We start from the raw sequence: 18,862 nt of genomic DNA, 5'->3' as shown, positions 1-18,862 counted from the left end.
CATTTATGAATCAGATACGTGGCAATGTGATTCGTGGTACCTTGAGGCCTGTAGCGCACTCCAATCACTTGATCTAAAAAATTTTTAGAACGATTAACATTAATTCATCACAACACAATTCAAATCAATATTTAAATCATTAAACAATTCAATTTTGTCAGTTCCTAGCGACATTGTTCGCATCAGAAATACTTTACTCATTTCCAGTTACCAAACTTCAAAAGTTTTGTTTTCATTTGCCAAAAATAAGGGATATCGGCGAGGATAAAGTTTAGATATCAAATTGTTACCGATATTTGATTGGCCGCATTTATCGAGAAAATTTACATCATAAGGAGAAAGATAAAACTAAATCCTAGAATACTAGAATCCGCTAAAACTTAATGGTTTCCAACTGAAGTCATTTATTTTTCGAGGAACTTCAGATTTGTGAAACTCGAATAAGGTAGTTGGATAAAAAGAAAGTATGAACTCGATGTAAATATCTCCTTCTAGTTTTGGGACGATTCCACTTTGGATAACTCGACGAGCCCTGCATAAACAGAAATGGATGTTTGGAATTAAATAAAGAATTATTGAATAAAAAATAAGTATATTCACTCACAGTTTATCAGCACTTTTTCTGATGGGCTTAGATATATTATGGCTGTAAGGTATAGCTCGCAAAGATTTATGGAAAGGCTTTGCTGAGAAGTGATGTTCTTGATTGGCTTTGGCAAAACCAGATACTGAACTCAGCAATGGGGCCAGTTTTCTGCCGACATTTGATAGAAAAGTAACCATCAATTCGCCCTTTTCAAACACAGGAATAGGTCCTAATTGAATGGCTTCACCAAATCCTTCAGAAACGCTACGTTCATAAATATCATCATATTCTTTGGTCACTTTGGCTTTGAAGAAATCATGCATTGAAATGCCTTCAAAGAAACATGCTATCTTTCCCCGATTGATAACATCCTTTAATGTATCAATTTTGTAATCTGCACTGCCCACAAGAGTTTGAGTACTGAATGCAGAATTGAAGATGAACACGGGAAACATTAGGATAAGCATTTGAATCAAGCAGAGCCAGGATGAAGTGTTAGGTAATTCTTGGTAAAATGAGATACCGAAGGATCTAAAGATGGCTGTTAGCAATGCATCAATTTTGAAACTTTTGACAGCAATCAGTTCCAATATCAATATGGCCAGAATAGCCAATAATAAAGGAGTCACTGTGACTGATGTTAGACTTGAAACAACCGCTGAAGTCTCAAGATTCAAGTTTCGTGTGCTAAATATATAGAAGTCTTCTTCTGATATAACTGAAGTGAAATAACCTGGAGCCTTTTGGGTATCCAAAGGTAATGCCAAGAAGCAGAAATCAGCTTTCTATTATAATTGCAAAGTAAAAATGCAACAAAAAGCCTTAATTCGTATTGTACTAGTTGCGCAGCACTGGCCGAAAATACCAGACATAAACCATTGAGCGGTCATTAAGCAATTTTCGTATTTTTCCAGGTTTCTGATCTACCCAATAAAATAAAATTTACAATTTGCTTCTGTATATAATTTAAGTTAATTTTTATGAATCATGAATCATGATCAAAATGATCATGTTACACCATACAAAATGTATATTATAACTAAAAATCAATATTTAATCAAAAAATTGCATTTAGCTATTTTTTCATTTACTTGGTCAAGTTATTGGTGTCGTAATTTTAATTAGCATATGGTTAGTAGAGTTACATAGCTTACCCCTTCTTGTAATAAACCCAAAACTCCATCATGATAACCAGTTTCTGTTAGCACTCCCAATTGTCCTTCCTCGGGTAAAATGAATTTCAGACTAAGAAGACAACTTATTAATCCATCTGAATAGTTCGCACTTTTATTATTAAAATCCAAATTTCTTACTTGAACTGACCAGAATTAGAAAGGATCCATTGAAAACGTTTAAGAGACGCCAACCTAGGAATTATTTGACCATCTTTTTCAGAAAATAGCTCAACAAATGGTACCTTCAATATCAATTATTATGTTATTAGACGAAAGATGCACCCAAACAGTTTCATTACTCACCGAAAAAGCACCAACAGTTAAATTGAACTTTTGCATTTCAACAACAATTTTCTGGATTCGACGAGAAGACAAAATTACAAATAAATTCTGAAAATGAAATGAGAATCGTTTTACTTTTCAAATGACAATTTATAATTCAACAGATCTCTAGAAAATCTGCAAAAAAGATGTTTATTTTCATTTAATCACTAGACCGTTGAAAATATATTTTTCATTGTTATTAACCATTAAACATTTGTATATTTACCGATCGTTTTGACTTCTTGACTTCGGTGATACAAAAATTACTGGAGCAATTACGAAATCGATATTGTTTTGTTTCATACTATTTTTTAATCATTAAATTTACTGTGAAATTATACCAGAATTGCTAGTATGAAACAAAACAATATTACAGAATATCAATTGAAAACAGATTTCGTAATTGTTCCAGTAATTGCTGTATCCTCATCCCCAAAGTCAAGAAGTCAAAATGCGTAAGTACATTTTCAATGGTCTAGTGATTAAATGAAAATAAAAAACTTTTGAAAATTAGCAAGAAATGTTTCAACATTGATATTACTGATATATAATAAAATATAATAACAATTTAAACAACAGTAACGTGCGTAGTCTATATCATCCAGACCTGGACTTTTAATTAATATCATTTTGTTTTCTAATCCAATTTCAAGAATTGTATGCAATATAGAAATGGAAAAAGTGAATTTAACTATTGGTGTTCTTTTGGTTAGCAATTAAACTCTCTAGTTACATCTTTGATATTGAAGGCACCATTTGCTGAAGGATTTGCCGAAGAAAATAATCAAATTGTTCCTAAATTGAAGTCTCTTAAACGATTTGCAGCCATCTCGGATCATGGTCCTTTCAAGTAAGAAGTTTTGTCTCTACTTGCAATTTAGTTTTCGATTGATTATCTTCTTAGTCTGAAGTTCATTCTATTGATATGGGTTATCACGATGGAGTTTTGGTTTTAATGCAGGAAGGTGTAAGTGCAGTCGATGTAAAAAGCGATGTAAAATTTAGCAATGCAAGTCACTCATTTCATCGCACCATTCATCATGGCTTCATTCAAATAATCTAATAATCTTAATGTTTTCAGTATCCATCTTCAATTTTGCATTCAGCTTACAAACGATTGTAAGAATTACAAAGTTGATAAATTACAATATGTTATTGAACAGGGAAAGATACCATGTTTCTTTGAAGGCATTTCAATGTATGACTTTTGAAACGCAAAGTCAATAAAGATTATTCTGATATTTATGAACTGGCCGTTGCCAAAGAATTTGAGGAACCAATGCATTAGGACCGTATGCCGATAAATATAGATAAGACAAGATGGTCACTTACGTTTCTGGTATTGGTAGGAAATTGCTTCGTTGTCAGCTGATGTATCCCATGTACTTAAAGCTAATCAAAAACAATATTTCTCAGCAAAACCTTTTCATAATTCATTAAAGGCTTTGTTTTTCAGTTATATAATAATGCCTCCGAGTCCATTAGAAGAAGGTCTGATACTTTGTGAGTAAATCAATTATACTTTTTGTTTTAAATTCATCTAAACTTTACTAGCCAATGTTTAACTTGCGATTCCTCCATCTTACAGGTACATGTAACAGGTCTCGTCGGATTATTCAGATTGGAATTTTACCAAAACTAAAAACCGACATTTACGTTGACTTTCTATTGTCTTTTTATCCAACAACCTTTTATGAATTTCACAAGTCTGAAGTTTCTCGAAAAGTGGTTGATCTCAGTTGGAAACCATTGAATTGCAGTGGATTCTATCAATTATTCGTTATTTATGCTCTTTTAGTGATTCTGATATTAACTGTTCAACTAATCGAGCTCAGCATTGCGTTATTCACCATTTGCAATACAATAGATGAAGAATCGTTTCAAGATTAAGACATTTACCTAACATTAACTGCTCGGAAAAAGTTTGGTACAAGTTAGTTAATCTTTTTTCTCCGAAATTGTTTGTTCAAGGGATTTGAAATTTTCAAGAAATGATTATAATGGTGTTATCTCTATTCAAGTCAAATTTCAGCAAAATAGCTTGATTAGTTTATTAGATTTTTCTATAAATCACTTGTGTTTCAGTCAGCTAAAATGCTGAAGTTCTGAATACACTTTTCCAAGCGTTAGCTTTCAAGTCTTGTAATTCTCATTGAGTTCATGAATTTCTTTCTATTAAAATATTTTATAATCCCCTGAGTTTCAAAGTATATGCAGATAATTTACAGGACTTGTGTTCGGAACCAATTAATACAGGCAAATTAGTCTAGTAACTCCTCAAACAATGTTTAGGGCAAATTTAGAAGCATTTGAAAAATTCGAAGGCATTAGAAGGCGTTGGTAGGCATTTGCGCGATGAGAGGCTATTGTGATATAAATGTGGAGTCAAAATGATCAATAGCAGAATAAAATTAAGTTTTATTGATACATATTAAAAAAATAGATTTTCCATAGTTTAGTCTAGTATCATGAATTAAGTTACAAGAAATTGCCAAGAAATGTAGCAGAGACCACGAATAATAAAATATGTTAGAAAATAACAAAACAGTAACTTTATTTCTTAGGTGCTTCAGAATTGGAAAAGAAAGTTGTGTACTATTGCAAGAATTGCATTCGAAATGCAAAAGTCAATTTAACTGTTGGTGCTTTTTCGGTAAGCAATTGAACTCTCGGTTGCATCTTTATCTTAATGTTATTGAAGGTGCCTTTGCTGAAGGATTTTTTGAAGGCGATGATCGAGTTGTTCCTCATTTGAAGTCTCTTAAACGATTTGCAGCCATTCTCTCGGATTATGGTCCTTTCAACTGCATCTCTACTTACAATTTAGCTGTCGATTGATTGTGATTTGTGTTTTTTAGTTTGAAATTCGTTCAACTCGAGCAAAGACCATTGGGTTTACTAATAGACTTTACTAAATTGGTTACCGATGGAGTTTTGGTTTATTACAGGCTATTATGGACTTTTTGCTATTGTTGTTGGATACTCAAAAGACTCCTGGTTATTTTACTTCAATTATATGAGAAGAAAAGTTCTACATAGTTGGTACGCGTATTTCGAATCCTGATAGTTGTTTCAAGTCTAGGATCAATCAGCCTGTTATTGTCCGTTCTTTCCGTCCTAATAGTCCTTGGAGTTAATTGCTGTTAACACTTCGAAGTTGAATTGTTTGCAGCTATCTACGAATCTTTTGGTGTTTAGTTGCAACAGCATTATACTAGTTGTTCATCATGGCTCTGCTTTATATAAATGCTCATCCTAATGTTTCCAGTAATCATCTGCCATGCTGCATTCAGTACTCAATGTTCATTGTTAGAGACAGAATAATAGAACCGATACATTGAAAGACGTTATCAGACAGAATATATCAGACATTTGTTATAAGTTACTCTAAAATTGACTTCTCACTGTTTTACTTTCAATTCCTCAATCCTCATAGATTTCGTCGATTGTTCAAAAGTGGCATTTTCACAAAATTGGAGGCGATATTCACATTGACCTTCTACTGACTTTTTATCAACAACCTTATATGAATTTTACAAAAGTGAAGTTCTTCGAGAAGAAGATCTCAATTGAGAATCATTAAATTACAGTAAATCCTTTCAATTATTCTTTATTCATACTCCTGTTGATATTTACTGTTCTGCTAAGTGCGCTTAGCATTGCGTTGATAACTAGTAAACCGTAACTTGGATTTTGACATTTCAATATCATTCGGTGGAGAATAAGTACCGGTTCTAATATCTGATTCACTCTATCGAATAGACGATTGCTTAAAGTGAATGCACTTTAGATTAAAATCGGTTCAGGTAATGGTAATGATGAACTTTGATAAGAGCAAACCATTGACTGAAACATCTGGAAATAATTTCATATGGTTCCTCATTTGTATCATTATCAATAAAATATTTTGTCTGAACTGAAGCTACTCTGAATTATCCAAGTATTATACTTTCTATTGTCTAATAAATGAAAATTGCATTCTATTGATTGCTATTAGTAAATATCATTTTCAAGGGGTTTGAGTTGTACTGAGCATAAATTATCAATAATAAATTAATTTGATCATTATTGTCAAGAATTATTAACATGATCATTTATTGAAAATTTTTATCCAACAAGGAAAAGTGGCCAGTTCTTTATCAAACATTACACGATTGAACCCAGTTTTTATTGATAATTTTATTTGATTTGATTAATACAAATGCTTATTCTATTGTTTCCAGTATTCATCGTTAGAGGAACCCTTCTCATTACGGCCTATCCCTGTGTTTGAAATAAGGAACAATATGGCAATTAAGTAAAAAGTATAAGTAAAAATTTTCAATCACGCGAATGGTTCATCAACCAAATCGACATACAAGGTCCCATTGACCAGTTTATCAAAAGATTTCGTCATTTAGTAATCAGATACGTGACAATGTGATTCGTGGTACCTTGAGGCCTGTAACGAACTTCAGTCACTTGATCTAAAAATTTTAGAACGATTAACATTAATTAATCACAACACAATTCAAATCAATGTTTAAATCATTAAACAACTCAATTTTGTCAGCTCCGATGTTCGCATTTATCGAGAAAATTTACATCACAAGGAGTTTTTATTTCATTTTATGAGTACATAAAACCAATGGTGATTTCAATGAGTGCAACAAGTGTTATCAGTATCAATATTAAGAAATAAATCTAGAATATCTTATAGAATCCACGAAAACTTAATGGTTTCCAACTGAAGTCATTTATTTTACGAGGAAATTCCGATTTGTGAAACTCGAATAAGGTAGTTGGATAGCAAGAAAGTACAAACTCAATATAAATATCTCCTTCTAGTTTTGGGACGATTCCACTTTGTATTGCCCGACCAGCCCTGCATGAACAAAGTTGCATATTTGGAATTAAATAAAGAATTATTGAAGAAAAATAAAGTAAATTCACTCACAGTTTATCAGCACTTTTTCTGATGGGCTTAGATATATTATGGCTGTAAAGTATAGCTCGCAAAGATTTATGAAAAGGCTTTGCTGAGAAGTAATGTTCTTGATTGACTTTGCCATAACCAGATACTGAACTCACCAATGGAGCTAGTTTTCTGCCAACACTCGATAAGAAAGTAACCATCGATTCGCTCTTTTCCAACACTGGGATAGGTCCCAATGGAAAGGTTTCCCCGAATCCTTCAGAAACGCTACGTTCATAAATGTCATCATATTCTTTGGTCACTTTGGCTTTAAAGAAATCGTGCATTGAAATGCCTTCAAAGAAACATGGTATCTTTCCCCGATTGATAACATCCTTTAATGTATCAATTTTGTAATCTGCACTGCCCACAAGAGTTTGAGTACTGAATGCAGAATTGAAGATGAACACAGGAAACATTAAGATTAGCATTTGAATCAAGCAACGCCATGATGAAGGGTGAGATGAATTCTGGTCGAATGATCGAAAAATTGCTGTCGATAATGCATCAATTTTGCAACTTTTGACAGCAATCAATTGCATTATTAATATGGCCAGAGCAGCCAATAATAAAGGAACCGCGGTGACTGATGTTAGACTTGAAACAACTGCTGAACTGTCAAGATTCAAGTTTCGTGTGCTAAATATATAGAAGTCTTCTTCTGATATGACAGAAGTGAAATGACCAGGAGCCTTTTGGGTATCCAAAGGTAATGGCAAGAAGCAGAAATCAGCTTTCTATTATAATTGCAAAGTAAAAAGATTATTATGAAAGTATGAGTTAGATTTTTTCAAAAGCAATTTTCGTATTTTTCCAGGTTTCTGATCTACCCAATAAAATAAAATTTACAATTTGCTTCTGTATAATTTAAGTTAATTTTTATGAACCATGAATCATAATTAAAATGACCATGTTACACCATACAAAATGTATATTATAACTAAAAATCAATATTTAATCAAAAAATTGCATTTAGCTATTTTTTCATTTGCTTGGTCAAGTTATTGGTGTCATAATTTTAATTAACATATGGTTAGTATAATTACAGTTATTAATTAGTTATACATTTACATTACTTACCCCTTCTTGTAATAAACCCAAAACTCCATCATGATAACCAGTTTCTGTTAGCACTCCCAATTGTCCTTCCTCGGGTAAAATGAATTTCAGACTAAGAGGACAATTTATTAATCCATCTGAATAGTTCGTACTTTTATTAATAAATCCAAATTTCTTACTTGAACTGACCAGAATTAGAAAGAATCACTTGAAATCGTTTAAGAGACGCCAATCTAGGAATTATTTGACCGTCTTTTTCAGCAAATTGTTCAACAAATGGTACCTTCAATATCAATTATTATGTTATTAAACGAAAGATGCACCCAAACAGTTTCATTACTCACTGAAAAAGCACCAACAGTTGCATTGAATTTTTGCATTTTAAATACAATTCTCACAATTCGACAAAACAAAACTAAGAATAAATTCAGTGTGAAAAGTGAAATAAGGGTCGTTTTATTACTTATTTTAATACTTCGCAAATAACATTTTATCCTAAAAGTGTTTATCCTCATTCAATCACTAGACCATTGAAAATATATTAAAATATATTCATCATTGTTATTAATCATTAGAATTTCATTTTTAAGATTTACCGATCATCTTGACTCGTGGATATCTTGGATTGTTGGACAGTTAAATTGAATTTTTGCATTTTAACTACAATTCTCTGGATTTGACGAGAAGACAAAATTACAAATAAAGTGTGAAATGAAATGAGAATCGTTTTACTTTTCAAATGACAATTTATAATTCAACAGATCTCTAGAAAATCTGCAAAAAAGATGTTTATTTTCATTTAATCACTAGACTGTTGAAAATTAATTTTTCATTATTATATATCATTAAAAATTTGTATATTTAGCGATCATTTTAACTTCTTGACTTCGGTGATAAGGATACAAAAATTTCTGGAACTTTTACAAAATTTGTTTTCAATTTATATTCTTTTCTTATATATTGTTTTGTTTCATACTATTTTTTAATCATTAAATTTACTGTGAAATTATACCAGAATTGCTATTGAAAAACAAAACAATATAACAGAATGTATCGCTAAATATACAAATGTGTAATGATTGATAACAATGAAAAATGCATTTTCAATGGTCTAGTGATTAAATGAGAATAAATAACTTATGAAAATTAGCAATAAATGTTTTAACATTGATATTACTGATACAAGAAACTGCTGCGATCATGGCTGATCGCAAGTTTCTTTTAACCACCCATGCTAACCATGCTAAGCTTCTTTTCACGGTATTTTCCACCACCAAATCTAACACATCCGCCAGATAAACCAAATCAAACATCACTTTTTGTCCACCAAATTGTCCAACTTTCATTCGCCGCTTTGGCTTTTGCCACCACTTTTCAAACAATTTTTCTATAAGCTTATCCACCACCCAAATCCACCAAATTTTTAAGATATGATGGTGTTTAATAGTGGATGAGTTGGTTGATCTGGCGGATGTGTTAGATTTGGTGGTGGACAATACGGCAAAAAAGGTGGAGGAAAAAAGCCGGTCACCTCTTTACTCTTTACTTAAAAAACAAAAGTTTTACATAAAATCCTGGTCTAACAATGAACCATAAACCTGAACAACAAGAAAGTTTTTCCCCCTCACTCAATGTTATTGAATACGGATTCTACAGTTTTTCCCCCAGCCTGTATTTTTATGAATTTCTCAGAGATCTGAATTCTGAAGTGAGGTTTCCTATTTTTCGTGGATGTAGTTGAATTCGGGCTTTCATGCTATGTAATTTTTTTTCTTAGAACCCGCGCAGTTTGGCCACAATCTTGACACAAAAATTTGATACATTGACTTTATATATTGTGTAGATAAATATAATAACATGTATAATAACAATTTACAAAACAGTAACTTACGTAGTCTATTCAATTGTCATCCCGACCTGGACTTTAAATAATATCATTTTGTTTTCTAATCCATTTTAAGAATTGTATTCAATGTATTAGAAATAGAAATGTAATAGAAATGGAAAAAGTGAATTTAACTGTTGGCGTTTCTCAGCAAAACCTTTTCATAGTTAATAGCAAGCAATGCTTCGCAGCTTTAATGGGTCTAAATTACTCGAAAAAAGCATGATAAGTTATGAGTGAATTAACTTATTGTTATTCAATCGTAACAAAATTGATTCAAAACACTTAATTCCACATTTTAATTTTTACAGATCTCACCGGATGATCCAAGGTAGATAACTGGATTTGTTTGAATTGTTGGTCGTGATTCCCTAACGATAATTATCAAGCTTAAGATTTAGTTTATTCTTAACCAGTTCCATTTATCTTAAACAATAGAGCATCTATATTAATTTCGAAAAAAATTCATTTATTTCTCAATCATTCATATTCTTTTGCCAATTACAAATAAAAAATTAAGAAATTTTCGCTCAAGTTGGAATAGTTTTGCATTGACTGAGAAAAGTTTTCAGTGACTTAAACATTGTAGCATAGAATATCTTTAAGAGTTGGGTTCAGATTTAAATATTTTATTTATGTACATAGATTTAACAGTGTATGGATGCTATAACCTTTACATGTTGTATCACCGAACAAGAAGCAAAATGATCAAAATAACAAATTCATTGTTTAAAAGGGTTTCAGAAAGATCAAACTTTCAGATTCGTTGTTCCATAAGAAACTCTAAATTCATCCTTCATTGGACGTTTCATTCAAAAAAATCAATCGATTCTTTTCATTGTCAATTGAACCTTTTTTCATCCTTCTAAATTTGTACTGGACTACTCTAACCCAACAGCTGACAAACAATGGATATGACGATATGCATCCAATTAAAATCATAATAATTCCAGGCTGTTTGTCAATGGTAAAGCTAAACACTGAAGTGTACAAAAAAGTCGCTCCTAAGCCAACAAAGGTTTCTAAAGCTGTGGTCAGAGTAAAGATTTGAGCACATTCCGCTGGTTCAACTGTTGCCACTATTACACTACGAAGAGCTACACTTGATACTCGAGCAAAGGAACCAACAACATATCCAGTAATGTAACCTTTTATCGATAAAAATACTCCTCTAATGACAAAAAACAACGCCAATGATGTAGATCCAATTATGGCTATAGACGAATCGTAAAGACCAAAAAAGGATTTCAAGATTGCAGGTCCAAGTGAAGTGACAATGGTTGGTGGTATGTAAACCAGAGTCAACATTGAAGTGTATGCTTCCTCTGTTAACCCATAAACACGCTGAGCAAATTGATAGGCAATGCTGTCTTCATTGTTGAGTGCAGCAGTACAAATAGCCACTGAAGAAATCAAAAGTGCCAATTGGGATCTTTTATGGTTTGGCCTTTTTTTAACAAATATGGCTGCTAATTCGTTAACTCGAGATAAACGGAAAACATCATTAACAACTTGGAACAAATTCTTGCTATCCTTTTCTGGTTCCTTTGGTATGGGAAAACTGGTCTTCATCAAAAGTGCAAGCAACAGAGCCAAAAAGTTTAGTACCAATGAAACAATGAAAACTCCAGCATAGTTTTTACGTTGACCATGGAACCATGGATTCATATCGAGAAGCTTACCACTCGCATAGCTGGAACTCATCATTGCTAATATTACAAATCAAATGTAAATTATTATGTATTATGTGTTAATTGTTTACTCACATATTTTAACGAAAAACTCAATCACAGCAAAGCGAACAATAACTAAATGAATTGGGGTTCCCCATGGAATGGACGAATAGACAGCACTGAAAATCAAAAATACTCCGCCACTTAAAGCGTATGGTATATGGGCCAAGAGCATAAACCACCAATCTGAAGATGAAAAAGGAAAATGTTATTTCGTGAAACTGGAGACAAGTTTAATTTGTAATTCAATCTCAATATTGAATGTACTCACGAGCTTCAAAGATAAATGTGTTAACCAACAAGCCTGACAGCAAACAAAGTGATCCGATCATAGGTGCTGTCAACATTAGTTTAAAATAACGAGGATAATTTCCGAGCCAATAGCCAATGAAAATTGAAAACAGTAAAGCGGGCGCATTTACTATGACGAATTGCCAGTTTTTAAAGGAATTGGCTCCTTGAAGGATCTTTTGGGTTTCAGTTGTGTTTGGGTGCGATGCAAAGGTTGAACAAAAGGAATCGCCCAACTTTAATTGGTTTAGGCACAATTTATCCTCCATTAACTGAGTTGTAACAACATTTTGTAACATGGTTGAAATGGCAAAGATGAGTAAACAAAAATCAAATTTCATCAAATTTAGATATTTGTAAAACGAAATACTATCCATTTTGAATATAAGTTTTGCACTTGTCTTGAATCAAACTATTGGCTTCTTAAATTTGATTGTTTTGTTTTGATCACAACTTTTATTTGGATGTTTTATTGTTAGCTTGGGCCCAACTCTTTGCTTTCAGATCAACAAGACATGGAAATATAATATTCAGCACAAGATGAAAAGAAAATTATTTATTATATCAAAATTAATTATTTATGCTGATATCGAAGATATGATAGTTGCTAAAGGTTCAACTTATGATTAACTCACATGAAAAAATATGACTAGAACTGGTGCTGAATTAAACTAGAGAAAAAGTAATTCAACGTTTGATGACATCTGAATGAACACAAATTAAACCCTTGCGATCTCATTTAAACACTGAATGGTGAACTTAAATGTTCAATTTACACTTGAAAGTTACAAGCACCTTTAGTTTTTGTAATATCATTCATGAAACACCCCAATTTTTCAATGTCATCACGAGATCAGACTGATCTGATCAATATAAAATAATAAATCAGACTATCTGGGTAAATATACAGAATAATCATCATAGATTAATTATGTAACAAGATTAAAACAGAGAATTGTAATTCATAACTGTATCAATATCAGTAAAGACTTTAATGAAATTAACGGGGTTGATTTTATTCCGTCATATCCACCACTTATTAAAGGGACTTTGTTCAGCCACTCGTATCCAAATCGTCCATTTTTTGAATGCAACTCTTAATGACCGAGAAGATAAAGTTGACCTTATCTGAAATGGAGTGGGGAAGTGATGGATGTGGTGAGCAAAATAAATCTCAATTTAATCAAAAGAAAACGTATTCCCGTCAAAATTGAACAATTTGTTTAATTTGAAATCAGTAAACAAGAAATGATTATTTACAATTGAAAGGGAAAAAAATAAAATTGTGATAAACTCTTTAATAGATTGGTTGTTGATGATGGAAGCTGATTTATACGGTATCCTGTGATAGATTTGAAGAATCAGATGAATTAGTTAACTTTATATTGTAAAAACGATAAATTTTTCGACTAAGGTTGGGTCCAAGTTTTCTCTCGAAGTTGCCATAAGTGATTTCCGATAATAGAAATTCTTTCTCTTTTTCGGTCTCACATAACTCGTATGCTTCTAATAGAGCTGTAACTGTTGGATAATAATTCACAATGGCTTTAGCCTTTGGCACTGAGAGTCCTTTGAATTTAAGTAAATGCTTGATAAACATTTCTTGGCTGGTAAAGTTGGTTATTTTCTCGGCACAGAGATTAAATTCATTTAGAGTCATAAAATGGTTGGCACTCATATTTCCTGAAATCATTTCGTCTTTGGAGCAAGAATAAAGCTTTCTACAAGAATACATGGAAGTCAAATATTTAGTCATCATGGCTAGATAATCGATTGTCTCTGAATAACTTCGAGTTTGTTTGACTAGGCATTCATCAATAACCATTGTGTCCATAATTGTTTGGTACATTGCCTGATATAAACTTTCATTTCGACGATGATAACCAAAATCTTCTATCAGATACATAGGCCGTCTAACCCCACAGTGAAGTAGACGATATTTTTGTTCACCTAATCGTCCTGTTTTGATACTTGACGCTAAATCATCATAACGTTTTCTTTCAATAACGTAGTCCAATAACAATTCTTTTCTATAAGGTTGAGTAGCTAATCGTAAATCATTGTCAAGCCGTTCTCTTGCTACCCAAGCAAAATCACCAACTGGAAGTTTGGCCATTTGGCATTTGATCTCACGATTCATAAATTCAGTAATAATTCCAGTTTTTCTCATATCAGATCCACCTCCAGAATATTGCTCTCTTGAATCGATGATAAGATATATGTCAAAGGTTCCTGGTTCTAGAACAATACGGCCATTAATGGGAACAAAATCTTCATTCAGCTCTTCTTCAGTGGAAACCAATCTACCAGCGATTTCACGACCTGCGTCAGTTAAGCGATAAGTCGAATAGCGATGTTTTTTAACTTCGACATATCCATGTTTGATAAGAGTATTCATTGATGACCATGAAGAGTATCCAATTCCATTGGGATTGATCATCGGTTCGTCGGAATAAGGCTGAGCTCTCTGGAGAATCTCATTTTTTGGTAACATGTCAAGATCGTGCTCTAACTCAGCTCTATACAGGGCCATAAGGATAGCATATCCTCCCGATCTATATCTTGGGACATATTTTCTGTCTGTCTTCTTTTTTGTTGTTTTTTTCTTTGTTGGTGAACTTTGAGACAGCTGAGATGAAATTTGACTCGACTGAGATGATGGACCTGGTTCATCTATTTCCAGCTGGCTCATGGGTAAATCTTGGGAAGATGGTACATTATTAGTTGATTGGCCAGTTTCAGAGGGTAGATTGAAATGTTCAGCAATCTTTTTGTCAATACGCGCGCAAATCTTATCTCCAAAATATTTCAACGCATTACAATCCGCGCCAGAATATAAATTTTCCTTGTGACTTTGTAACGATTTAATTGCTCTAAGATATACAAATTCCATTTTGGATCCGATGCGAGCACAGTCATTTTTCCATGCTAAAAGCCAAGTTAACAATAATTTGTTGATAGGTTCACGATTGCTGATTGCATCATCAGTAGAGTTTGATGCCATCTAAAAAATAAGATAATAAACCAAAATAAGATTCTAAGAGATTGAAAACAGGATACAACTTACCTTTTGAGGATATATCTATTAGAGGTTACTCTTGATGTTTCCAAACAATTTATTTTATCGATTAAAACAACTTCATTTCATAATTAATCGTTGGCAAAAATAAACATCAGCTGAGTTTTTCAACTTTCCACTTTGAAGAAATACGGTTTAGACACATCGATAACAAGGAAGAAAGTTATCGATATCTTTTCGATAGTTTATCGATAAATAATTGTTTTTGTCATGTAAAATAACATTTTTAAATGAAAAGGATTGAGGAAGAATTCCTAAAACCGATTTAAATAAATTAGTCAGGAGACAATTTCATAAAACTTGAAGTTTAAAATTCTGAGTTAAAATGCGATAAATTTTAATCAAAATTAGAACATAGTTTTGTTATTAACCAAGCACAAATTGCTAAGTATTTGGAAGCACTTTTGAAAAGTGTTTGAAAAAGTAAAATTGATTAAAAGTTTGGAATAATCTATTCACAATGCCAATTCTGGCTTTCGTTTGTATCTGATACAATGGCAACACTTGGAGTTATTCTGCTTAATAATCCTGCAACTTGTTCTGACGGAAGAATTTGGCCCCAAGAAAGTTCCAAGATGTTATTGGCAATACTATCAATTTGTTGAATTTGCAGACTTGAATTGGTGAAACGGGAATTAGAGTATGCAGTCAAAATAATGATAACATCAAGGTAAGGAGCTTTGTCATGATCAGTAAAAGGATGTAATGAGAGAGCATCATCTCCTTTCAACCGTTCAATTCCATCCAGTGCAATTGAATGCAAAGATTGATGCCCTAAAATATCGTGAAATTGATTATCCAGGTCGATTCTTGTCATTTTTTCAGCATTAAGAACTGGAGATTGCTTTTCCCCAAAAATTTTGGCAACTGAACGAGACAACTCTAGAAAAATACATTTAACCGCTTGCATGTTATGCTTCGATCCGATCAACAGAATTACCGCAGGTTCACAATTGTTGAACTTTTCAGAAGGAACTTGTCTCTTTAAAACACTTTGAACACTTTTATTTATCACTTTTTGGCTTATTTCAGGTAGAGCGTCTCCATATTTATCTAGTAAATTAGTAAAAGCTTTTTTCCATAACACTAATTTATCACTTTGATTATCACGATCACGGTTTGCCATCAGTCCATTATTTAGACAAACAGCAAGAATACCAACAATAGCAATTAAAATAGAGATCCAAATGGTATATTTTGCACAGTTGCCTGATGATGGTTTGGTATCTAATTTTCTCAAATGAATATCCTGAATATGAAAGAACAAACGAAGATAACAGATTAGCAAATTTGAATGATTAACAAACTTTTTTTAACAATACCTGTACATCACTCGATTTTTCAAAGGAAAGATCATTCTTCATTTTATTTAATTCATCAGTGACATCAGCGTAATATCCTTTGTTATAATCGTTGTTATCCGATTCTTCATCATCATTTTCAGAGTCATCTTTTTCTTCTGGTTCCTCGTTTAAGTTGTCACTATCTTCATTAATTTCTTCTACTTCATCACTAATTTGCGCTTCCTGTTCAACTTTTTTCCTTTTTTTCAAATCTGGCTCCTTCCGTCTAATCGGTATCTTTTTCCCATTTCTTAATTCTCGAAACGAATTATGGATGTCAATATTAGCCATTTCAACAATTGTCCTGAGCAAAAAGAAAGAAAAACAAGAGATGGATAAGGTTAAATAGAGTTTCACTGCAATGAAATGATAATGAACTTACCGGACTTAAAAGAGGTGAGATCCAAATAATGTAAAAACAGAAGATTATTGTAAATATAAACAATAGATGAACAGAATTTATTTATTTATTCAGAAGAGATCATCAAATCTTTGCTGTATTTCAACGTTACTCACAACTGTTTTGAAGGGACTCATAACTATCGGATCTTTCTTGTAGATATACTGTATCTTTAGATCGAGTCCTTTCTTTTGTTAGTTTGTGTTTCTCCTGTAATGAGTTTTGATATCTTGATTAATTATATTTTTATTTCTGCGTGTCAATCAAATTCTATGTAAATATGTCATTTTGGCCTGGTAAAGGTCTCTTTGTAAATCGAAATAAGCGAATTCAGAAAGTTCGAGTGATCTGGAGACCTCCGGAAAGATCTGATACTAACAGTAATGGCGCTAGTCAAACGGAGCAACAACCAAATAATGGTAATTATTAAATTACAATTTTTGATTATAAGATCTATTGTCTTTTAATTGTTTCGATAATTTTACCTTCTATTCTTGTAGCTAGCTCAGTATCAGAGAAAACTGGTACTAATGGATTGTCAAATGTAAGTCTAAACTGCTAATTTATTCTGATATCTATAACATGGGTGAATCTTCATATCTTTTTAATTGCGCAGGATAATCTAGAACCATCTCTTAGCGTTGATAATCAGGACAAGAAAGATGTGACTAATGTCGATGCTGGTCGAACCAGGAGGAAGAGAAGAAATCTTAAGTCCCCGAGTGACCATTCAAGCAACTCTAATGACCAAAAACGGTTAAATGGTAAACATGAAAATGGCGGGAAAGGTAATGGGGAAATCAATGGTGATAAGAATGCTAGTGATGCAAGTAATGATGTCATTACTATTAAGCGAAAATTAACAAAGAAAAGATCTGATCATAAGACGAAAACATCTAAAGATGTAATTCCTGTGAATAATGCCTTAGAAAAAGGCAACCAAAATGGTGATGGACTCATAAGACAAATGGATGATGATGATGATGATTGGGATGGAGTTCGTGACAGTATTGGTCCAATGACTCGCTGCTCGTCGTCATCTTCATTATCTTCCTCTTGTTCTAATCACTCATTGATTAAACATTATACTAACGTTATGATGAATTGCTGTGATAACCATTTCAAAGAAGATTGTGATAATGTAAGGAACAAAATTGAACGAATATTGAAGGCTCATTGGAAAGACCGACTAAATCGTGTAAAGGAAAAAAGTACGGCTTTAAATGGCACTCTAAATGGCAACTCTAATGGGCAGCCTAATAGTCAACCGCCAAAGCAGGCACCTCAGGTAAACTCATTTGCATTTGAGCTGCGACCTGCTCGATTACCCCTGAATAAAAAAACCTGGTCCAAACTGCGAAGATCTAATCAAAATTCCGATTGGCTGTTAAACAGTGAATCTTAATCTCAACCATCTCAATTCTTTTATTCTCATTTATCTACTTGAAGACTATTTTAAATTGAACTCATTTCTTAAATTATATCATTGATAGGAAATGATAAAATAGTTAATATTTTCTCGCACTTTTAGCTGCATCTCTGAAATTCTTGCTGCATTTATACCTGTTAAGTAATTATATGATTATAATTATATCATAACATTGCTTACTTTCATGTAAGCACAGAATTTTATTAATTTTAACTTTATTCACTTTGCATTTTGACTTAAATGTTTTTCTCGAAAAATTAAATCCTTTTGTAAGGGCCTCTGAGTGCCTTCTCATCAAAACAATTTTTCGACTAATAAATCATTTCAATTTTGTTTATCTTCCAATTTTCCATCCTTTTAATAACGTGTTTAATTAATCTATTGTGACATTTTTTAACTTCATCATTAATCAACCATTTGCTATGGTGATGTCAAAAAAACGGTTAATCATGAATCCATTTCTTATTTTGTCGGTTAATGTAAGCATTTTGTGAATCTTGAGTTCAATGTCTTGAGATTCAATTGATTCGCGTATTTAAAGCTAGTTTAATTGAATAAACAGAACCAATTTAGATGCATTCGATCCATAACTTTATGCCTAAAT

At 32.4% G+C, this 18,862-nt stretch overlaps 4 protein-coding genes across 4 annotated transcripts; 1 reads left to right on the top strand and 3 right to left on the bottom strand.

Annotated features, from left to right (window-relative positions):
* Positions 1-10,596: 10,596 nt before the first annotated feature.
* LOC107365637 (uncharacterized) lies at positions 10,597-12,712 on the bottom strand. The gene is made up of 3 exons (XM_015933177.3): positions 11,988-12,712; positions 11,750-11,902; positions 10,597-11,692 (listed from the first exon to the last, which is right to left on the bottom strand). Exons 1-3 carry the CDS (start codon positions 12,382-12,384, stop codon positions 10,773-10,775), a joined length of 1,470 nt encoding a protein of 489 aa, XP_015788663.1. The 5' UTR covers positions 12,385-12,712; the 3' UTR covers positions 10,597-10,772.
* Positions 12,713-13,211: 499 nt separating this feature from the next.
* On the bottom strand, positions 13,212-15,199 carry LOC107365636 (structure-specific endonuclease subunit MUS81). Its single transcript, XM_015933176.3, has 2 exons — positions 15,075-15,199; positions 13,212-15,011 (listed from the first exon to the last, which is right to left on the bottom strand). Exon 2 carries the CDS (start codon positions 15,009-15,011, stop codon positions 13,338-13,340), a length of 1,674 nt encoding a protein of 557 aa, XP_015788662.1. The 5' UTR covers positions 15,075-15,199; the 3' UTR covers positions 13,212-13,337.
* A 200-nt stretch (positions 15,200-15,399) lies between these two features.
* On the bottom strand, positions 15,400-16,945 carry LOC107365667 (torsin-1A-interacting protein 1). The gene is made up of 3 exons (XM_015933217.3): positions 16,812-16,945; positions 16,409-16,733; positions 15,400-16,335 (listed from the first exon to the last, which is right to left on the bottom strand). The coding sequence occupies exons 2-3, from the start codon at positions 16,718-16,720 to the stop codon at positions 15,538-15,540; spliced, it is 1,110 nt and encodes a 369-aa protein (XP_015788703.1). The 5' UTR covers positions 16,721-16,733; positions 16,812-16,945; the 3' UTR covers positions 15,400-15,537.
* Positions 16,946-17,038: 93 nt separating this feature from the next.
* LOC107365668 (uncharacterized) lies at positions 17,039-18,595 on the top strand. The gene is made up of 3 exons (XM_015933218.3): positions 17,039-17,248; positions 17,330-17,373; positions 17,446-18,595. Exons 1-3 carry the CDS (start codon positions 17,110-17,112, stop codon positions 18,232-18,234), a joined length of 972 nt encoding a protein of 323 aa, XP_015788704.1. The 5' UTR covers positions 17,039-17,109; the 3' UTR covers positions 18,235-18,595.
* The last annotated feature ends 267 nt before the right edge of the window (positions 18,596-18,862 follow it).

Source organism: Tetranychus urticae, chromosome 1 (genome assembly GCF_039701765.1).
Source record: "Tetranychus urticae isolate SD_2017Ah chromosome 1, NJAU_TeUrti_SD_1.0, whole genome shotgun sequence".
NCBI lineage: Eukaryota > Metazoa > Arthropoda > Arachnida > Trombidiformes > Tetranychidae > Tetranychus > Tetranychus urticae.
This window is presented reverse-complemented; position numbering and strand designations above follow the sequence as displayed.